The following is a 20,142-nucleotide window of genomic DNA, read 5'->3' as shown; positions in this document are numbered from 1 at the left end:
TCACGTAAACACAGCGCAGACAGCGTTAGCATTTAGCCTCCCCCCTCTCCACTATAGCTCCAAAACAGGTCAAGATAGAAGCTACCAAGCTCTTCCACGTTTTCCCTATTTAAATATGGTTACGTGAAGTGTTACACTACAAAGTATAATTACACAAAATTAAACAATGTGGATTTTCTAAGCGGATAAAGGGGGAACTATATTGTAAGGCGTAATAATACCAGGAGTAGTTCGAAATCTGCGCAGTAATCTTCACTTTACTGCACAGTAATCTTCACTTTACTGTGCGGATGTCAAACTACTCCTGGTATTATTATGCCTTACATTATAGTCCCCCCTTTTATCCGCTTAGAAAATCCACATTGTTTAATTTTGTGTAATTATACTTTGTAGTGTAACACTTCACGTAACCATATTTAAATAGGGAAAACGTGGAAGAGCTTGGTAGCTTCTATCTTGACCTGTTTTGGAGCTATAGTGGAGAGAGGGAGAGGCTAAATGCTAACGCAGGTCCTAAAGAACTCCTCAAAGCTAAGGTAAGAACATATCTCAGTGTGTAAAAACGGTGGCCTATTCCTTTAAGAATTGTTTTAAATTTAGTTTTAGCACAATTTTAGTTATCAAAAATATCACTTTGACTAAAATGAAGACGAAATTAACACTGGTTGTGGCTTAACCTTTATGGCATTACATATGCCAAATCTCCACAGCAGAACACACATAAAGTATCTTTAATAGACAAGTTAACTAAAGATGCTAAACAATTAAGTGGTGCGAACGATTTTGTATACTGACATGCACTTATTTGCAACACATTGTTATTTTTATATCTTCTCAGGAATCTATTGTAACCAGCTTGAGAACTATTGATTTTGACAACCACAGGCGTCCCCTCAACACTACATTTACCAATAAGTGTCCACGGTCAGGTTACATTAATCTGTTTTATTTATTCTCAAACATGCAGTCTGACATCACTCAGCAAGTCCTTTGTTTCCATGCTGTTTCAAAAACTCAAAAATATTACAAAGAAAGATTTGTTGCAGACCTTTTCTACTGTATGTTGTGCTGCTGTCAATATGTCTAAACACACGACAATTTTCAATACTTTCAGCAGGAGAGGAGAAAACAGGTGGTGGAGCCTAACAGGCTCAGTGGATCATCACACAGAAAGGCACTTTGCAAAGCTGCTGCAGTGTGTGCTGGCTTGTGAAATTGCATGTGGGTGAAACGTGATTTTTCTTATTGCCTTGTAGTCGTTATGGGAAGATAAAAACATGTTACTCAAGGTCCTCGTGGTTTTGGGTGGATTCGTTTATCACCTACAAACAAGAAGATAAAGATATGTTTGTACAAATTTAAAACATGTGTAAATAATGTGATTAAAATTCATACCTGTCCATCCCTGGTCTCAATCGTCTTAATAAGGACCTTCTTGGTGGTTGTAGTTTCCACATGAGGTTTGGAGTCAGTCATGGTTTCTGAATTTATAAAACAAAAAAGAATTAGCGGGGATAAAAGGTTGTTTATTCTGTGAAATGTGTTGTAAATGCATTATCATCTTACCTCTCAAATTTAAAGATGAGAAATTTGGCAGTGGTGTGGAAATTCTGCAACAATAAAAAAAAAAAGCAATATAGAAGTAATGTTGTTCACCATTAATTTGATCATTTTCAAATCACAATAAGTACACTTTTGTGATTTTGGCATACAGATCATACAAAGGTTAAGTGTTCCTATGCATTAAGGGTAAAGTGCTTTCAGCAGTTGCCCTGCAGCCTTTCAGCTTGTGGAACAAACCTGTTTAGCTTTGTCTGGGCTGGCCCTGCTTTTAATCTGTGGGAGCTTTTTTAATTATATTGGCGTAACTCAGTTTTATTCCCAATAGTCTTCCTCAACTGGAGTTTTTTTTTAGATTGAAGCCTCTAATTTAAGAGGAGCCGCTGTGACCACTCAGAAAGGACTAATAGGCTAATAGGCTAAGCACACACACAATAAACACCAAAGCAACTTTTATTTAACAATGGAAATCTCAGTGGCAGTAAGAATCTCATTTGCAGAGGAGGTCTGGGCCATCTGAGAATCTAAAGGACATGTTTTGGATTGGAATCCGTTTAACAATGCAGCTTTATACAATAGCTTTATGCTCTTTTGTAGCGTACACTTGCAATTTAGCCCCTGTCTTGATAAATGACAGAATAAAGCTCTAAGCACCCCTTGGTAAAGTGCCTTCTCGCAGCCTCTTGCTCCATTACTTGATATTTCTCTATATTTGCTATCAAGTCCATTGCATCCACTGCACTCTCGTCCCTCCTGCTCACCTGCTCTCCTCCCCTTCCAGCAGCTTCCTGTAGGTGGCGATCTCGATGTCCAGGGCCATCTTGACGTTGAGCAGGTCCTGGTACTCCCGGAGATGTCGCGCCATCTCGTCCTTCATGTTGTGGATGTCCTCTTCCAGCCGCCCGATTGTGTCCTGGTAGCCGCCGTTCTCCAGGGAAAAGGTCTCCTCTATCTCTATTATCTGACGCTCCATGGACTCGTTCTGTTTCAGAGCGAAGGGAGAGCAATGGTGATTCATATCAAAACAAAACATGTCATGAATTATGCCCTGAGCTTAAAAACAACAGCAATTCCCAAAGCTTAATAATAAGACATGATGAGAGACATGATTATAGTTTAGAGAGGAACTTTGGCAAATAGCAAAAAACTAATTTTGTCTGGTGTAACCCCTGATCTTATTTTCAGTTCTTTTGAGCGTAAAATTATGAGCGCAAGTACTTCCTGCCCTAATTTATTTCCTATGGAGATTAGTTTAGACACGTTTGAATAATCATATTTCAAAAGAGTCCGTAGTGCGACATCCTTGTCATTTACTGTGTGTTAACAACTTGATGTGGGATGTAAATATTTCAGCAGAGATATTTAAGCAGTTTGTGTTTATACTAAAGGCTCACATTAATTTGATGAAATATAAAAATGAGTTACAATTCAGAAATAATGCAGCTTTATTACAGTGGAGTACTCACAGTTCCTTTGAGAGCGTCCACTTCGCAGGTGAGGGCTTGCACTTGGCGTCTGTACTCATTGGCCTCCTGTTTGGCCACTCTCAGAGCCTCGTTGTTTCGAGCTGCGGCTTCAGTCAGATCAGCATACTTCCAAAAATAAAACACCTTTGATTAACCCCTTGATTTTGAAGCAGGTGCCGCAATATAAGTCATATCTTAATATCTTAATGATGACATTTCATTTCCCATAATGTCAAGACTTGAGTGGCCTTCAATGAAGGTTCTTGAGTCATCTTCTGTACTCTGTAGTTGAAGTGTCAAACGTTTCGCCTCTCATCCAAAAGGCTTTGTCAGCGCACTAAAGTTCAAAGGAGTTGAGCTTGGCCCCGTCCCTCCCCTCTACTAACAGCTACTCTCACCTGTAAGTAAACATCTTTGTAGTTCTAAGTCTTTGAGGTTGTAAGTCCTACCTATCACCTGTATTTCAGTCTGAACAGTCCTAATCTCCACTGCTCGAGTGGCATCTTAATTAAAACCTTTTTTGATAACTACACCTTGTCAAGTCTCTTAAGGCATAATACTACATAGATATGTATGGTATGTGCTTATGACAAAGCGTGTAACGCACAGCAATAAAGTCCCAGGTTTGATTTCTGAGCCATGTGAAATCGAGATTCTGAAATCTCAGCGGCACTTGCTAAATAAAGGTTAATGATAATCCTTCTTATGGCTATTCATTTTCAGCACTAGTTCTGAGAACAGGGCAAAGATTGTATCTTTACCTTGGATTTGTACCACTCCTCAGACTCCTGGATGTTTTTGGAGGCCAGAGACTCGTACTGCAGCCGGACGTCCCTCAGAGCCGTGGTCAGGTCCGGTTTAGCCATGTCCATATCCACCTGCACATGCTGCTGCTGCTGCATCTGGACCTGCATCTCCAGCATTTCCTACACAGAAATGTCTTGTTACTGCTTGTGCATCTGTCATCAACAACTGACACTGATTATCAGTGTAATTGAACTTTAACAGTGGAAAATTTGAAAGGAAAGTGGCAATGTTGATGTTGGTATGATCAGTAATCCATGTATGAGCATTGAACGTTTTGGCAGCCATTTGTTCCTTAGGTGTATTAGTTCCAAACCATGTTTCATTATATGGTATATTGTTGGCCACAGGAAGCTCACCTCGTCATGCAACTTTTTGAGGAAGCCGATTTCATCTTGAAGCGACTCCACTTTCCGCTCCAGGTCCAGTCGAGCCAGAGCCGCGTTATCCACATCCTGATCGCAGACAGTGACTTAATGAGGTGCAAGTAAATACACAGGGCAAAAACACGAGTAGGGAATGAATAACTGTAGGTAATATGTGAAGAGTCCCGATCGCTTGTGGAGATCTCTCTGGATATCTGGCAGGATGTGACAGCCAACCTCTGCTTAAGTGCTCTGAGTGTAAAATCTCAGTGAAACGGCACTATATAATTTGAGACCACTTATTACCATTGTTTACTGTATAAATCAAATTATGTGCTGCTCATGTACATCATAGTTGATTGATTTGAGGATAGCAGGACAAGACAGGTCAAGTCCACCAAAAACATTTAAACTTATGAGGCTCGTGATCAGTGAGGAGTACATAAATGGTGTTGCTCTGAGTTGATTCGCACATTGAAAAAGCCAAAAACTAAAATTCTACGCTTGAAGGCATGTGAATAAGCCCAGTGTTATCAACTTTTTAAGTTTTGTTACTGTCCTTGTGACTGTACCGAGGGCCCTGGCAGCCTGTGCATGAGCTTTACAGACCCTAATGCCACAGACAAAGTGAGCCATTGAGCAGGGTTTCCCAAAGCCCAGAGCAAGGGTTGTGACTGTCTGTTTAAATGAGTCCATGCGGCCGGGGGCTCTGCATTGTTGTGCTCTGCCACAGGGTAGGCAGCAGGGGCTTCCTTCCTGCCATTCACATGAGCCAGATGCAAGCCTTTGGAAATATGGAGTGTGTCCGTAAAGGGAAAATGTAACAACAAGTAATTTTGACAAATGCGTGTGATTTGATGGGACAGAGGTACCGGTGCTTTGACCGTAATAGTGTTATTTGCACTCATGCTGTCACTACTGCATTTAATCTGGTTGAAACATGGTTTACACCCAGTTTAAGCATTACATAGTCCAAATTATGGGTGTTTTTGACCCTTATATACACTGACTGTGTTTCTTATGCTCATGAAGCGCCAAGTATGACGAAATGTTACTGTCCATTAAGTCTGCTGGTGATGGAACAATCTCTGACAGGACCATAACAGAGGAGATTTCCGTGCCAATATCCCTTTAGAGACAGGGCAGACAGTGAGATCACACGGTGGCTGTCTTCTCGCTCTGATAACCACATTTGGTCCACAGTGTTGCGCCAGAATCCGGCTCATTCTGTGTGACCAGTCAGACTTGAACCGATCTGATTCAACTCATAAACCTCTACTTGGCCTTTTGTACAGGAGCCAGGGCGGCTCAGTTCTGCTCTGGCGCTGTTTCGGACCACGGACTAAGTTTCGCCGCTGTTGTATCATCAAACAAGAGCATTCCTGTCTCTCCAGCTCATGAGCAACTATTAGATTAGCTTCCTAGAGGAGCAGCACGCAACAAGTTCAAGTCGAAGATGATACATTCTGCAAATTGGCTCATCTTTACTTCTGAACAAACTAACCACAAACTTGAGAAACGGACTCAAGAGGGTAAACAACAAATAATTAGATCAATGTGAATGGGCTGAATTGCTTTATACTAATATTTTCTCATTCCTTACAATCCTGTTTTACACACCTATGAAATATGTCAACTGCAACTCAGTTTTGCGCTCTAAAAAGCTGAGGGTAATATTGCTTTTTACACAGTGTTTGTCTGCTTTTACTTGTTATTAACTACACAGGCTAACTTTATTAGAGACACGTGGTTTTGGGCCCGTCTTTGATGAAGCATTTATACCTGTCTGAAGCTCTGCATGTTCGCTTCAGCCTCCTCTCTCTGCGCAATTTCATCCTGTAACCTGCAACGACAGCAAAAAAAAAGAGGAGCTGATCAAATCGCATCAAAACACTGATCAACCACCACGTGCACATTCATCTCATTAAGATTAATAATCTCCTTATAACAATGGCCACTCATCCTATTACGCATTACGCAACACTAGGGTTTCCTAAACATAACACAATGTTGAAAAAGGAACACGTGCCACGCCCCCCCTACCCCCCTACTTCTCTCTCAGCCGGTCGATATCGTCCGCAAGGTTATCCCTGTGCACCTCCACGCGGGCCTTCTCGTTCGTGAGCTGGTCCACCTGGCGCCTCAGCTCCCTCATCTCGTCCTCGTACAGATCTCCGACGCGGGATGTCCCCTTGCCCCGCAGCTGCTCCAACTCGGCCAGCAAGATCTTATTCTGCTGCTCCAAGAAGCGCACTTTGTCGATGTAGTTGGCGAAGCGGTCGTTCAGGGACTGCATCTGCGCCTTCTCATTGGTGCGGGTGGTTATGAACTCGGAGTTCACCGCGTCGGACAGGGAGAAGTCCAAGGTCTCGGAGGTGAGCCGGGGCAAAGGCGCGCTGCTCCGGAGCCTCTGCGTCTTGGTGGCATACATGGTCGGAGCGGAGGAGAGACCGAAAGAGACGCGTGAGGAGCGGATAGGGCTGGAGTATTGGCGGCTTGTGTAGGTCGTTCGGGAAGCAGATCGGTCTCCTCCAAACATTTTCCTGTACGAAGAGCGCGGGGCAGTTGATGCACCTTTGTAGGACATCTTGTTGTTGTAGCTTGGTAACTTTTCAACGTGTCAGTGTCGAGCAAAACTATGTGCATGCGTCCTGCCTCGCTCTCTGGTCCTAACAGCATCCGCGGAGTGCGCCTGGGAGGGTGTTTCCTGGTGCCTTACCCATTTATAGGCTGGCCCCTCATGCAAATAACGCCAGCGGGATGTGAGTGGCACTTCAGGAATCCAATAACTCGCGGGGTGTTGGGTACATGGGGAAAACCTTGAGGGTGCTTTTGACGCAGAAAGATATATGTGCACGCAGGAAGTGGAAAAAATTGTACCAAACAGTTGAGGTTTGTGCAGATGTAGTAATCATAGTGGTAGTAGTAGTAGTATAACTAGTAATAACAGGCTAATAGGAGTTGGTAGGAGTAGTGGCGGTATAGGCTACTGTGCAGTATTATTACAACAATCCAAAGTAGGCCATGTATAAAAATGCTGATTTTAAATGAATGAAGCCCAGCATTATATAGTTTTATTCTCTTTCCTGCAGTATTTTGAATGTGAGTTTGAAATAAAACGTTCTCCATTACACAACCAGGCTTGGGAACGGATTTTATGTCCACTTTGTATCATACCTTCTTTTTCAGGAAAGGTATGTGACCATGTGTGAACACAATGTGCGCACTACCGACTTAAAATCACATTTGAGTAATTGTGTTGGTTTCTCAAAAGCACAGCACGTGAATGTCAGGGGAGCACTTAAGAGGAGTTATTTAGGGATGTCTTTAGTGCTGAAATGGCCTCTTTGGTGTGGTGACCTTAATATGAACAGGCCAGTCTGTGTCCATGTCAATAATATCATCCATTGTTTCCAGATTTGGCAGGTTTTATATAAATGTGTTCCTTTTTTCTTAATAAAATTGATTGGTTACTCTATGAAAGCTTTTGTCTTGTGACTTGATGATAAAGTAGTTTGTTTATGCATTGTTTGCTATCAGAAAGCGAAGACATATAACCACATATAATCTGATACATTTATGAAGCCTTTGAGGATTAGACATGGATACACTTGAACAAACAGTATGGACGGTTGGGGGAGGGCCGGAGGGGAACAAATCAAAGTCACTCAATACTGCAGCGCTATGCAGGATATAAATTAGTGTTATTAAGCTTTAATGGGGTTGATCTGCTGCAGTGCGGTAACATACCATTATTCACGTGTGCACCAGACCGATCTTACATGTGAAAATACCCCGTTATGAGCTGCTCGGTCAGTCCTCTGCATGCTGAGTGGCCGGTGCTGCAAAAGTGCTGAGTGGAACGGTGATATTGACTGACCCTGAAGGCAGAATACAGCTGAGACATTACGCCAATACAACAGACTAGGACTACAGGGACCGTCTGAAATGGAAATAGCAATAGGAAAACTGCTTATTACGAATTAGGTAAGGCAAATACGTCCATAATATTAGCCCTCGGTCTGCACTACTTCTTTTCCTAATATACTTTCTGAAGCTGGGACAAGGCAAGCTCCCAATGACCCATGAAGAATAAGCAATCAAAGATGAATTGAATTGGCTGTTTAATTTTGAAAAGGCCACAGCTCTCCATTGTCCTGTCCCGTTATGTAACCAGAGATTTAGAGAAGGTTATTTGGGAGTTTAATTACTTCAGGATGACCAATAAATTACTTGAACTATTCCGGCCTGGGCTCTCAATTATCCAGAGTAAAAGGCGCATAACAAAATAGTGGCTAAAGTGACGTCAACACAACATTGCACGGGCAGTTTAGCTGAGCGGCCCACACAGGCAGAGGGGCCAGTGCGGCAGGGGTAAACAGTGGAACCCAATTGCCAAAGTTGCCATTCACATGATCAACATTCACTCCTGGAGGCAGAGGAGGGGTGGCAGTGGAAATTCCTGCTCCCATTATTGAGGCCAGCTCTGCCAATGTTCACCATAGACAGAGGCGCAGCCAAATGGGATTGTTCGACACAGTGCAGGGATTGTGTATTGCTGATCTGTCAAACTAACTGCGGCAACAGAATGCAGACAGTAGGCCACAATTATTGTTGCCGGTCGCGTGTTTGTCTCTTGGGCCAAACAGCTGCCCATTTTCCGGCGACGGTGGGAAACAGGACTGAGCACGTTTTTTGGTGAAAATACAGTTGTGCCGATAAGTTTACACACCCTGGTGTTTTTTGGCCATTTCTCAAAGAATAGGAGTGAAAATACATATCACGTCAGTGACGTTGTGTCGTCAAAATAAATAAAAACAATATGACCCTGTTGAAAAGTTTACACACCCCAGTTCCAAATACTGTGTATTGCCCCCTTATGTATCAATGACAGCTTGGAGTCTTTTGTGGTAGTTGTGGAGAAGGTTCTGTATATAATCTAACGGTAAAGCAACCCATTCTACATGGCAAAAAGCCTCCAGTTTCTATAAGTTCCTGGGCTTGCATGAACTGCACGTTTGAGCTCTCCCCACAGTGGTTCAATGATATTGAGGTCTGAAAAAACACAATGACACCCTGCGTTGAGCAAGCACTGACATGTTATACATTTCCTGAATCCTCAGAGTCCAGAGAATCACTTAGCATCAGACTTTTGTTTCTGCGATGTTCCTGGAAGCCTCAGCGTTAAACGCTGTAAACCTGTTTGGTAAAAAATTGTGAAAAAATCATTTCACTTTTTAGTTTGAGGAGCTATGATTACCATGGTAAATGGAAGGCAAGAATGTCTTCTTTAAAATGATACCAAATACATGGTGTAAATAATGATCCAATGGGCAGGACATTGCCAAAACCAAAATATGGACTCGTCTTAAAAGTGTCTTTTTTGACACAGGGGGGTTCACTTCAAGAGCTGAAAACTATGATAAAGCTTTAACTCTGAAAAGGCTATCAAACTAAAAAATAGAGCGCAGATATGGACTTATTAAAAAAATCCACAATAGCCTTTGCCACCTTTGCGGTACCGATATCGGGTCTGGCTCATAGACTAAGACTGTGATGGCCACTAACTGGAACTTGACTTTATTCTGCTGGAGCCAGTGGCATCAGCGAACCAGCTCCAGCTGTGAAATACACAGTAGGTATGGTGCACTTTTCATCACTTTGCAAAATATCTACTGTGAAATATGGAGGGGGTTTGCTGATGCCCCTGATTCCAGCAGAATAAGGTGAAGGTCCCGTTAGTGCATCTCAGTCTCCTGCATGGCGTTAAATAATACTGAAGTAGGACTCATGAATGCAGATACAAGGTTAGACAAAATGTCAAAGCAAGAGCACAGTTCCTCATGTGGAACCAGAACCTATTGACCAAATTAATCAGTCCAAACAAAAAAATAAAAAATAATGGGGAAACTTACAAACATGTAGCACTAAAACCTAAGGAGGTTGGTTTAAGGTCAAATGCTTTGGAAGTCTCTTGTTGTTATGAGAAACATAAGATATTACACATTGCCTGAGTAAATAAAGAACTAAGATCACATTAAAAAGCGGCTAAGCCTATGGTGTACAGGAAAAAGATTTGTTGTGTCAACCATGCAAAAGGAAAGGTGCAAAAATAACCAATTGCTATACATCACAGAATGTACATATATTCCAAATTCTAAATGTCTTTTTCATCAAAAGTTCAGAGTTTGGCCAAAGCAACAGCTCTACAGGGGACCTCATTACACATCCCAAAACCAGACAGAAGCAGAAAAATCAAAGTACTACAAGTTGCAGTCGGACCGCAGCAACGGGATGGGGCAAAAGATAAACTCTATCTTGTTGCAGGCTGTCAATGCTACAACCTGAAGGCGCTACAGAGCAAAATGACTAGCTTTGTTTCATCTCCCATGATGGTGAATCACCAAATTGTGCTAGTAGCCATGGCAATGTCTTCCAACTAAAAACAGAGCAAACAAATGAAATGCGAGAAAGCCCTGTTAGCAGATGAACATGCTTCAAAACAAGGTTTAAAAATCACTGTAATGTATAAAAGATATTTTATCTAAACTAAATCGTTATAATCCTGGGTTTCTTCGGGTATGGAGACAGATGAGAGATTTAGAGAAAGGGAGCTGCTGCAGCACAATGAGCCTTTGGGCCCCTGTGAGCACGTAGAGACTGGACTGAAGTAAATCTAAATGACCAAAGAGGAAAACTGCAAATCAATGCCACAAACATCAGGGGGTGCTCGCTATGTGTATAATGTTTTACAGCGATCCAATAAAAAGCAATCCTATAGAGGGAAACCTTTTATTCTTCTCAACTTTTTCTTAAAAGCCCTGCACCGGATTATTTCTATTATTATTACTTTTTATAACTTTTACAACTTTTTTTTTTTTCACAAATGTCTTTTTTACAGAAGGACAAAACATTTCACAAATACAAAAGCATCAAGTACAGGCCAGTGAATAGTGTTGCATTCTGACATCTGTTTAATTAAACCAAGCCAAAGGCAGTATTTGTGTGTTCAATAATATAAGCTGGAATGTTAACTAAATTGTTAGAATGTTTTGGCTACAGCATCTCTAAACCTTTTGCTTCTAAACTGGTCGACCAGACAACAATTGCCTCTGGATTTGGAGAGTGAAACTTTCCCCGGGTACCTTTGGACCAAAAGAGGAATTAATCCGTGCTGCTTTTTTTTCCCTCCAGATCACCATGACGACGGGCAAACCATTGGAAACTATCCAGACCAAAAGCCCCTTGGGCCATTCTCTTTTTGTCTTTCACATTCTTTGTCTCTTTCACTGAAGGGACAGGTCAGGGGCAGGGTAAAGAGACCACTAATAGCTAAATAAGTTATAACTTTACCCTTAGGACAAGAAAATGTTAGTCCATCTATGTTTTTGCCCTAAACCTAATTTGTAGATCACAAAACCATAAAGTTTGCGAGGGCTGCCGGTCCGGCTTATGTATTTCAAGGATATTGCCCACTGGTTGAGAACACATTTGAATCGTGTATGTCACTATTTGTTAAATCAAATGTCACTCGCAGATGTCAGCTTGTATCACGCGCACAGAAGGGCCCGAATGACACTGGCAGATGACTCTTGTCTTCACCCTCACCTGCCTCAACAAGAGGAGAAGGGAAAAAACATGGCAAAAAAATAACAACAATGCAACGATAGAGCCTTTTTCTCACATTGACGGACCATTTTCATATATAAGGCCTAAGGCAGGATCAAATGCGTCACAAACCCTAATAACCTTGATAGAGTCAAATGTCAAAACAGCCTAATAGCAGTGCAAAGCTGCCCCTCGGCAGTAATCATAAATGGTTTCTATTATTTTGTAGAAAACTATTCTGGTAAAATGGTTCATGTGATTTACAAATAAGCACATAATAAGGATTTGTAGCCTTTTGAGAGATTAATTTCAGCTTGTGATAAATCACTGTAATTTGAAGAAGTGAATGAAACAAACATTACAGAAATTACATCAACTCCATCATTTTTATTAAAATATAGAAAAAATAGCTCATAGAAAAATATTTGTATCAAAATGTATGTACATTTACACATACAGAACACATTTCACTTTGTAAATTACGCATCTACTTACTTGGCTTAAGTTACTGAAATTAATTGTTATACACAAACAAATGACTGGCACAATCACCCATCTGACACATCACAATATTGGACAATACTGTTGACATCTGCCCCGCAGTGTTTCTCTTGAGTCCTGCGCTTGCACTACAATCTGTTCTCCACTAGATGTCCTTCTTGCCTGCACTACAGCTGATGACTCCCCTTCTGGGTGAACTTTCCTGTCTGGCATTTTAAACTCCACAGAAGCAAATGAGGAAAGACTCCCATTCTTGTTTGCCCAAGTTTTTGTGGTATCAGCTTGTGCTTCCTCCTCAACATCTCTAACTGTACATTTTTTCTCACTTGTAACACTAGCAGAATCCATAAAGGGGTCGGAATCACTTCCATGTGGCATATTGTAATAGGTGCACTTTGGAGTTATAGGCCTGGCCATTTCTTCAAGCTCAGAGGAAGACAAGGCCGCAAGAGGGTTGGCTTGTGCATGGCAATGGGATGGGGAATCCTCTGCTAGACTCGTGTCTATTGAAGTATTGTCTAAATGCCCGTACATGCCTAAAGACACTGGTGGGGACCTTCTAATGAGGTGATTCTCCTTGAGTAGCCATCTTCCCTGGTCAATTAGGACTCCATCAGGTGAGTGTTTTCCGGGAACAGACGAAATGCACTGCTCTGTCTCTGGGGCATGTTCATTGTCTGCTTTTAATGAGCTAGCGGCGCTGTAAGAAGACAAGTCCTCCCTCGAGACTTTGGCTCCTGAGTCGTTGGAAGAGAGGATGCTACTGCTTTTACAAGTCACATGTGAAAGTTTGGAGTCTTCTCTTTCCAAACTTTCATCCTCATTTGAAATCTCTTGTATATTTTGCGCCAAACGCCTACACACCGGAAAAGGTGTGTCCGAATCCTCACTTTCTGTAACAATATCTAAGGTCTCTTGAGTTTTGTAGCCACCACTGTCTAAAGACTCAGGCCTATAATCGGTTAACTCAGAGGTATCTGGACTTGGAAGACAGTTAAATCCATATGCGCTGTCTCTTCCAGTTTTTTCAGTCAGTTTTATGTTGGGTGCCACCTTGATACTACCTAGGGAATCATATGTAAAAATGAGAGAGGATGACAGCAACGCCGAGTTCACAAAATCAAGCAATTCTTGTGATATTTCAACTGGATTGATCAAATTGCAGCCGCTCTCTCCTTCCTCTGTCTCAAGTTCACTGACACTATGAATCCCATTACATTTCTCATCAACACATCTATCCTCAGATGAAAATTTGCTTAGCTTTTCACTTCTAACTTCATCACAGCTGCTGTTGTCATGTTTCAAATATAACGCTTCATCTAAGACATTTTTAGAAGTGGGATCTTCTGGGGGACTTCCTTCCTCTACTTCTTCATCACTCTTCTCACCTGCCCCACCAACTGCAACAGCCGTCTCACTCTCTCTACCACTTAAACTCTCGCCTGTATCTTCAACATGTTTTTGCTCTTCCTCATGTGAATCATTGTCTTGCTCAGTTTCTTGGCTGACTTCTTCACTTGCCTCTCCACAAACTGTTTTCGCACTTTGAACAATGTCGCTGTCAGTGTCTCCAAGGTGATCTTTGTCAATTTCCATGTCATTTTTCTCACTAATCAAATCACTGTCTTGATTTTCTCCTGTACTGTCCACTGCTACCTCACCTCTAACTGACGTTTTACCCTCTGAAATCTCCTCAAGCACCTGTTTTGCATCAATATCCTCATCTTCCCCATATGCATTTTCTGATCTTTGACCTTTTAAAGTTGGGGCCTCTTCAAGTGAACCATCTGAGTTTTCTGTCTCCAGATCCTCTTCGCTTGCAACTTCATCTAGGTCTTCTGCACTTCTTTCCTCCACACCAACCATTTGGCATTTCTCTTTCGATTCTGGATCCTGGCTTGACCTTTCACTCATATCTATGAACTTTCCAAATTGCCCTCCCTCTATTGCGGACGAGCTTTGTTCCATTTCTGTCAATGCACTCTGCCCTTCGGGGTAAGAACGAATAGCTTCTTGGATTACTGAAGAAATCTCTGCCCTAAGATCAGCTGGCATGTTTAGCTCATCCATAAGTTCACCAATGCCCAAATGCTGGTCATCACATACATTTCCACTTTGGCAGACAACATCCATTCCCGATTCTGGTATTTTTGAAGATAGTAGTTCACTTTCAGACCTCCCCCTCTTCATCTGATAATCCTGCCATTGCTCTTTCAGCTGCGCAGATGCCTGGCTTTGCAAATCAGACAAACTCGCTCTCTGTTTTTTCTCATCATCAATAGTAGAAATTTTTTTCAAGGACTCCATCATTAACATAGCCTCTGAGGAGATTCTTGGACGAGAGCCGTGACTGGGCTCAAAGCCCATTAGACTCTCTCTCAGAGTCGTCATTGATAAAAATGACAGGAAAGCTTTGCACGAGGCACCAAATATAGATGCCACTTGTGATGGAAAGTCAGGAAGGCTTGTGGATTTTGTAATATTGGGCATGGTGGCACTATGAATGCATTGAACTGATGAGCAAATTTGGCGCAGAACTGGTTGAAGTTTGTGTTTAGGGCTAGAAATAACACAATTGATGGCCTCAGCAGATTTATGCGGTTTAATAGCTGCATCTTGACATGTGTCTGTAATGGTTGGCATTGAAACTGCACCTTGCATTGGCCCATCTTGATAAAGCGGTACTGACAGAGTAGGGTTTGAGTTCCTACAAAGACCTTCGCTAGATGTGTGATCTTCATCCATATAAAGCTGACTATGGTTCTTATCTTCACCTTCAGAATCGGCACCTAATTGAAATTCAACTTTATTGTTAGACTTCATATCCTCGTCCGCATATGGCACTGCCTCGGGACTAACTTTCTCCAGCCAGTTCTCCACATATTGATGAATTTCTGATGGTGAAGGATTGGCAGAGGGTATTGCCACACGACTCTCACGTACTTCTACAGACTTCTTAGGAGAGCGGGCACTTTTATTTACCATTTTAGATTTTGCATTAAGTGTCTTTTGGCTTGGGAGGGTTTTGTTAGGTTTCAAAATATCTGATATGCTCTTTTTCATTTTATTTGTTGCAGTCTTTGTGTCTGGAACATTAACATTATGGCCATTGTATGGAGCTATTTTGTTTGTGCTTTTAGTTGGACTTATTTTATTGATTCCAGTGACTTTTTCTTTGCTTAATGCCTTATTGCCAACTAATTTCTCTGTTTGTAATTTGTCTGTTACTTTACTTTTCAGACCGTTTTTAACAATGTCCATGGCTTTGTTGCTTAGCTTGTCAGAAGATGTCTTTTTGCTATTTTTGGCACCACCTGTAGCTTTATCTTGCTTTTTATCCAGGGGCCCTGTCAAAGATCTCTGCTTCCCTGCATGTTTAACCTTTGTCTTAAGTCCATCATTTGCCTTCACATTATCCTCTTGTAAGGGCATTGTTTGGGTCAAATTGTCTGCCACAGAGGTAAGATTATTTGTAATCCCACAAGAAGAGGACAGTGGCTCGGAGGCTAAAGACAAAATCTCCTCGTTTTGCACTGAGTCAACAACAGGTGGCTGCCAGCTACAATCAATATCACAATCATTGCTTAAAGATTGTCTCTCGTCATTGGCTGGTCTTGCCGCTGGGGAGGACCCATCCAAAGGCATACCGTCAACACTACATTCCTCATTCCCAAAATAAGCCTCACAGTAGCCTTGGCTTTCGTAAATATGCATTACATTCTCCCTAACTCCAAACCCATTGTGCTCAACCTGGAGAACTTCAGCTACATTGTTTGAAGTATTTTTTCTGGGTTTTGGGACCGGACGCTTACTGCGACTCGTGCTATGGCGGACCATGTGGTACTCCTCTGTTGTATCAGAAGTCCTTTTCATATACGTAAATTGATCAATTTCCTGAACCTCTGAGTCTATTTTAATGCCTTTCTTTTTCACATGTCTAGGGCCTGGTGTAGGGGCACGCCTAAAAGTTGATTTTCTTTCAGTAACTTCAGGAGCATCATAACAGTTCTCTTCTATAAATCCAACGCTACTCTTTACAGCAGGAAGATTTGCCTCTTTTGATTCTTCCTCGCTGACATTACATGTTTTGGCCATTGAATTGTTGCTGTCAGGCGAACTGTTAGCGGATTCAGAACCGGTAGGGAAGGCAGTCCGTTTGCTATGGTTTGATCTGCTGACTGTTGTAGTCCAGTGCAGCATCTCCTCCTCCTTTATTTTCAAACGAACTTTCATCTCGACCGTCATGCTACCATCTTGATTCACACGAAAAGACTTCTCAATGTCTTCGTCTTGAGGTACAACGCACATGTGGCATTCATTTTCAACTTGGGCATTTCTACATGTTTCTATGGCTGTGTCTGGATCCACTGGTCCACTGTGAAGATTCCCATATCGAGATTTGTTTATTTGGTCCACAATGTAACGCTCGGAAGATGGAGAGAAATTCCTTGCTTCCTTTCCATTCAGAAGGGGTTTGTTATCTGCGTGTTGAAAGGCAGAAAGGAAGATGAACAACATGAAAACATTGCATAGACAACTATAAGCACCACACATGAGTGAAATGCAATCTGTAAATCCTGAGTATGTTGGAATAAATTTACATAACTGACATAACCAGTAGCTAAATATGGGGACGTGGTATGCTTCACACATCATTTATAATGATTAACACTTACAGGCTTGAGGTTGCACAGTAGATTCTTCACTTGTCTCTATGAGCGTGGCCTGTGCCATCTGGCCTCGCCTCTGAAATCGGTAGCTTCCCAGTTTGAACGGTTCATTGCCTGCTGCTACAATGACTCCAGAGCACAAGATGAGAGCAGCAAGTCCATCAACCTGAAAAATTAAAATTACAATATTATTCTCTGCTCCGCTGCTCAAGGCCTCAATACAAGAAACAAGTTTGAGTTATCATAATGTTTGAAATAAATAGGCCTACAGTGTTTCTTATATAAGAGGTAACGATTTTTAAAATTCCAAAATCAAGGCTATGATATATTTAAAAACAATCTGATATACAGCATTAGCCACATCCTTCAGCAGGAACATGTCAGTCCATTATGTAAATTACATGTCAATATAGTAGTCTAGGAGCCCAACATTGTATGTAACCTTAACCATGATAATACAGCTATACTCATTACAAATAGTCTCTGGTTTAAAAAGAAAATATAAATCAGTAACTTCTGTGGTTCTTGTACCGCTGGCTTTTTCTGGTTGTACACTGGTGTCCAGACTTTATTCAATTATTATTTGGTTCTCCTTTGGTTCAAGCCTTGTTTCCATCTCCTTTGTTTGGCCTGCTGGTACTCCCTAACCTACCCTACCCTAACCAATAATTATTATTTTGTGGTACATTGGTGTGGAAAGTTTAATAACTGCTGCACTACGATATTAAACCCACCGTCATTCTCATCCACTCACCAAAGAATAAGACTTTATTTGCAAAATATCATCTGAGACTTTTACTTTATCCGTTAATGACATCACACTAGATTAAATTTACCACCATCGTATTTTCAATAATACCTACTGCTATTTTTAGAAACTGACTGATCTACTTTTGCGATTGTACTGTATGCATTTTCCAGAAACTCACCCTTCTTCCATCTGTGGAGTATAGTTTCAGCACAGGGAACTGCAAAATTTGGGAAAGATAATCCAACAAGGCATCAAACGTCGGTGCAATCCTTTTCTGTAAAATGATAGTGCGCTTCACACTGGGATCCCTGTTTTTGATGACCTCAAGCCTCTTTGGTGTCCTTATGGCCACTCTCTGTGTAACCTGTCTCAGTGTCGCTATAATTAGTCCCTGGCGTCTGCGTCTTGTACTGACTGGCCTTGTGGTATTCCAAGGGACTTGTCGCCGGCTCATTTCTCTCAAGTTTATTGGTTTGACACGTTTTTGATCTGAACACACATAGGAGCCTCCATCAAATAAATCGTCCAAGCCTTTTACATAGTGTATACCCCGTGGGGTAGTTATTGTCCTCACTCCAAAAGCCAAAGGCACTTTTTTAGATAAAGCATCCAGAAGAGCTTCAAAAGTCTTAAAAGTGCGAACATTGATGACCATACGATGTCCGCCGAATGTGTAATCCCCACTTTTATAGAAACACACTCTTTTTGATATCAAGGTGTCTGAGACAGGAAACTGGCGTGAAGGCAGTGTGTACCCACTGCCAAAGGACCCACCTTGGGCAGGTGGCCCCTGGGAGGGACTGCTCATTATGAAAGAGGCTGAAAAGAACAAAAAGCTGACATTAATATTATAATAATAGGGGGGAGAAACAGAGTCAAGGGCTGTCGCTGTAATTGGCTTCAGTTTATGCCACTTTTAAAAAAAGACATTCAGATAAAATAATTTGACAAACAAGCAAGTGCCAAAATAACAACATGTATTTTCAAAAGGTAGTTAGTTGCCATAACTAAGCATACACTAATAGACACGATATATATTAGCATTACACCCAAGTTAGATATAAGCACCTTGTTATTAGCCTTAAAAGAAACAGGTAAAATATTAAAGTACACTTATTTTTTAAACCAACCAAGTAAAATAGGATATGATATTGTAGTGTAGTACAGTACAGTATGAAGATCTAGTGTGCACAGCAACAAAATTATAGTTTTATCTTTAACGCAGTGGTGACAACAGCTAAACAAATGCTAGCAAGTTAAAGCTCGGCTGACCTAAAACTGATTAACCAATTACACAAATCCCAGAACGGAAAAATAGTTGAATGAAAATAAACCATACATTTAGATCTGCAATTTTAAAACAGGCTTACCTTAAAAGTCACATTTCATCCAGTATCGAAAGCAAGAGAAAGTAGTGTCCGGTATCCTCCAAGCAAGGGGGTAAAGCTTCTCAAAGGAGCAGCCAGGAGCTATTTTTGGACACGCACCATCACAGACAATCTCCCTAATCTTTTCTCATCTGCATGTGAAAAGGTGGCAAAGCAAGGTAAGCAACAACGTTGACGTCTTTATAAAAGCAAGACCAGTTGTTGCATCTTAATTTTCACATTATTGAATCACCACCTGGTTTACTGAGAATTTGCATAATTTTAAGCAACTGAGTTTCCTTATGTAAGAACAAAGACTTTTAACTTATTTCTTCATCTGTTTTGATTATTTTAACGTTTGTGAAGCTGATTTTAACAGATAAACCCACAAATTCTCCTCACATTGACAAATAAGTCACAAGTGTGTAATAATTGTCAGCAGAAAATAACTGATGCAACAGTAAACACAACCATTAAGAATTATGTCAATAATGTATTTATTGTCATCCATTTATGTCTAATTCAAAAATATGAATTAAGTATCGAAAGTACTGCAGGTGGCGCGAAGTATTTGTAATTTGCAAACAGCAGAGCTATAATCTCATTTGACGCGTTCAGGCCTAATAGGGATTAAGGTGAAGACTGTTTGCCCTTCCAAACCGCATGCGAGAGAAGGCAGTCCTCAAGGTGCACTTTTGCCCCTAAAATGTCCAAGAGAAAGCAGAATGAATGAAGATAATACTATATGCAAATAAATATCAGTATGCTACATTGCTTACTGTTTATTTTTTTATGTATCATGTATTATTGTAATGCATTTTTATTTGACCTTTATTTATTTATACCAGGAGAGTCCCACTGAGATTAAGAATCTCTTTTTCAGGGGAGTCCTGGTCCCAGAGGGGAACCTATTGTAAATGTTTTAGTGGTAGGGGATACCAGAGTACCCAGAGGAAACCTACACGGGAAGAACGTGCAAACTCCACACAGAAAGGCCCCATCCAGGTGGGAATCGAACACGGAACCTCCTACCGAGCTTCTGTGCAGTGA

At 41.3% G+C, this 20,142-nt stretch overlaps 3 protein-coding genes across 3 annotated transcripts; all 3 read right to left on the bottom strand.

The window, feature by feature from the left end:
- Positions 1-930: 930 nt before the first annotated feature.
- LOC306972142 (vimentin-like) lies at positions 931-6,904 on the bottom strand. Its single transcript, XM_079568636.1, has 9 exons — positions 6,247-6,904; positions 5,978-6,038; positions 4,190-4,285; positions 3,788-3,952; positions 3,027-3,152; positions 2,322-2,542; positions 1,567-1,610; positions 1,396-1,481; positions 931-1,322 (listed from the first exon to the last, which is right to left on the bottom strand). The coding sequence occupies exons 1-9, from the start codon at positions 6,780-6,782 to the stop codon at positions 1,281-1,283; spliced, it is 1,377 nt and encodes a 458-aa protein (XP_079424762.1). The 5' UTR covers positions 6,783-6,904; the 3' UTR covers positions 931-1,280.
- A 5,463-nt stretch (positions 6,905-12,367) lies between these two features.
- Positions 12,368-14,437, bottom strand: LOC306972871 (oxygen-regulated protein 1-like; the record flags this gene model as incomplete). The annotated part of the gene is made up of 1 exon (XM_079569578.1): positions 12,368-14,437. One exon carries the CDS (start codon positions 14,435-14,437, stop codon positions 12,368-12,370), a length of 2,070 nt encoding a protein of 689 aa, XP_079425704.1.
- A 1,451-nt stretch (positions 14,438-15,888) lies between these two features.
- Positions 15,889-18,533, bottom strand: LOC306972870 (oxygen-regulated protein 1; the record flags this gene model as incomplete). Its single annotated transcript, XM_079569577.1, has 4 exons — positions 15,889-15,924; positions 16,022-16,785; positions 16,981-17,140; positions 17,904-18,533. 4 exons carry the CDS (start codon positions 18,531-18,533, stop codon positions 15,889-15,891), a joined length of 1,590 nt encoding a protein of 529 aa, XP_079425703.1.
- Between the last annotated feature and the right edge of the window lie 1,609 nt (positions 18,534-20,142).

The sequence above is a fragment of the Gobius niger genome (genome assembly GCF_951799975.1).
Source record: "Gobius niger genome assembly, chromosome: 13".
NCBI lineage: Eukaryota > Metazoa > Chordata > Actinopteri > Gobiiformes > Gobiidae > Gobius > Gobius niger.
Note: the sequence above shows the minus strand (reverse complement) of the source record. Positions and strands in the feature narration are given on the sequence as shown.